General features: G+C 30.9%; 1 protein-coding gene across 2 annotated transcripts in view; it reads right to left on the reverse strand.

Annotated features, from left to right (window-relative positions):
• Positions 1-1,486: 1,486 nt before the first annotated feature.
• Positions 1,487-2,319, reverse strand: part of LOC103309259 (aminopeptidase N) — a 13,410-nt gene continuing 12,577 nt past the window's right edge. For both annotated transcript variants that reach the window (XM_029486821.1, XM_008184235.3), the window contains exons 12-15: positions 2,238-2,319; positions 2,042-2,182; positions 1,845-1,926; positions 1,487-1,776 (exon numbers count right to left, since the gene is read on the reverse strand). In XM_029486821.1, the coding sequence (XP_029342681.1) occupies positions 1,633-1,776; positions 1,845-1,926; positions 2,042-2,182; positions 2,238-2,319 (449 nt within the window). In that variant the 3' untranslated portion in view covers positions 1,487-1,632. The remainder of the gene's footprint in view (positions 1,777-1,844; positions 1,927-2,041; positions 2,183-2,237) is intronic.

A 2,319-nucleotide genomic window follows, 5' to 3' on the forward strand; every position in this document is an offset into this window, starting at 1 on the left:
TGCTGCGAAGAACCTTACTTAGGCATTACATTCAATATCACGATGCGGAGAAAACGCTATTTTATACTCTGAATTTGATCATACCTTGCATGGGGATTTCGTTTCTCACGGTACTTGTGTCTTACCTTTCATCGGATAGTAACAAAAAAGTAAGTGACTTTGGAAATACGTATGTTATAAATTATAACATGCACAGCACACAAGACAAATAAACATAAATAATAATATCACGAGGTTAATTTTAGGTTAGTTTATGTATTTCGATTCTTCTCTCGTTGATCGTGTTCTTTCTACTGCTAGCAAAATCATTCCACCCACATTACTTGTCGTGCAACTTTTGGGAAAATTTGTGCTATTTACAATGATTTTTGACACGCTGAGGTGAGCTTATTATCGATACTATACTCTGGACCACGAAAGAATGCTCCCGGCGCCGTCCAAAATTCGTCTTTTTCGCCCATCCCCACCATTTTACCGGCCAGATCGCCACCCATCGGTGACCACATAGAGGGGGAAATTTGGCCTCGATACGACGGAGCGCCGTCATTTGGATACATTCTTTCATGGCCCAGAGTATACGATAAGTTTTATACGTAAGCTACGTAACATGTTTTCTCAAGGATTGTAATTGATATTTCAGTGACACAACTCAAGGTAAAATAGTAAATATGTCAAATTATTAAAAAAGTATATTGTTAAAAATGGAAATAACTTAATATTAATAGTATATTGTATAATAGGTATTATGTGAAAGTGGACGAAAACTGAATAGTTATTAATACAAATCAAACTATGTTTGGGTGCCCACTCACAAAATTATTGATGATTGTTTTCATAGGCGTACGCAGACCTCAGTTTCCGGTTGAGCCTGGTAGAATTAGTGCCCCAATATTTTGACAGTGCCCTTTTTTTTATTTTTTTACACATTTACATACATTCTTAATGTAAAATGTAAATTTGGTGTAATATGAAAAGTGTAATATTTATATGTAAAAATATAATCAAGTTGAATGTGCACACAACATATAATATGTGCTAATTTCTAGACATATATTTTTAATGTTAAAATTAAAACGATATAAATACAACCGATATTGGCAAGAATAAAATTAATTATAATAATGTCTCATCATATTAATTCACCGAACTTTAATATAACTAATATTATATAACAGTAAACACTAACAGACCAGTGTGTAGTGACTGAGTGACAACAGTAAATAGTTAACAACTGAACATACTGAATAGTGAATAGATTATTGAGAAATGAGAGGCCAGTCTGTTTACGGTCTTCTATTTGAAAGCGATAAAAGTATAGGTTTTTCCGTGGAGCAATACATCTACAGTCGTCCGCACTCGGCTTATCTTAATATTAAATAAACACCATGTATATGTATACTATTTATAAATTATAACCAACTTATTAATGTACTTAATCATAGTACATATTTTGTACACAATGTTTTTGTTAGATGAATAAAATTAATGTAGAGGTACACACAAATAGTTGTTATTTTATTTCACTTTCACTACAAATAAAAGTTTCAAACATGTTATCATAATTTATAATAAGTATAGGTAAACATTTTACTATGCCCCTAAAAAGATTCTGGTCGAGCCCCGTGCGCACGCCTATGATTGTTCCATGCAATTCACAATTTTATCATAAAACGTCGACATCCATTCAATGTTGCTCTCAATAGTCTCAATTGTCTGATTTATAACCATATCAGCTTCTTTTAAGTAAGATGAATATTTATTAATAAATGATTGGATCTGTAAGAAAAAAAAACATTTGAACGAAACCTTTGGTTTTTAACAAAACAAATTGTTCTGTAAATTACCTCTTCTAATTCTTCTTTGGTATTCATTTGAGACCCGATAACCTTTACATAATCACCTAATCGATTGCCTTCAGGTTGGTAGCTAAAAATATAAAATAAAAATAATATGTAATATGAACTTTTAATTTATTTTAATTTGTTCATAGTACATAGTATGAATTTTGACATTAACAAAATAAAATTTCATTATAACTCACAATTCATATATATCTGCAATTCTGCAGTATAAAAATTCTTTTGCTATTGAATATCCAGCATCATTCATCGCTACTGAATAGAATATTTTAAAGGCGTCTTGTTTGCGAATAATAGAATTATCAAGTGACCAATTCAATGATCTAAATCAAAAACAATGTTAATCATTATTGTGTTGTATTGTGTTGATTTTAATACCTCTGTAGTAACAATTTATTTGAACTACATCCTAATGCATACAGCATATCATCTTTATCATCCGGCAAAATCGAATACTGAT

This window comes from Acyrthosiphon pisum, chromosome A1, assembly GCF_005508785.2.
Source record: "Acyrthosiphon pisum isolate AL4f chromosome A1, pea_aphid_22Mar2018_4r6ur, whole genome shotgun sequence".
NCBI classification, from domain to species: Eukaryota; Metazoa; Arthropoda; class Insecta; order Hemiptera; family Aphididae; genus Acyrthosiphon; species Acyrthosiphon pisum.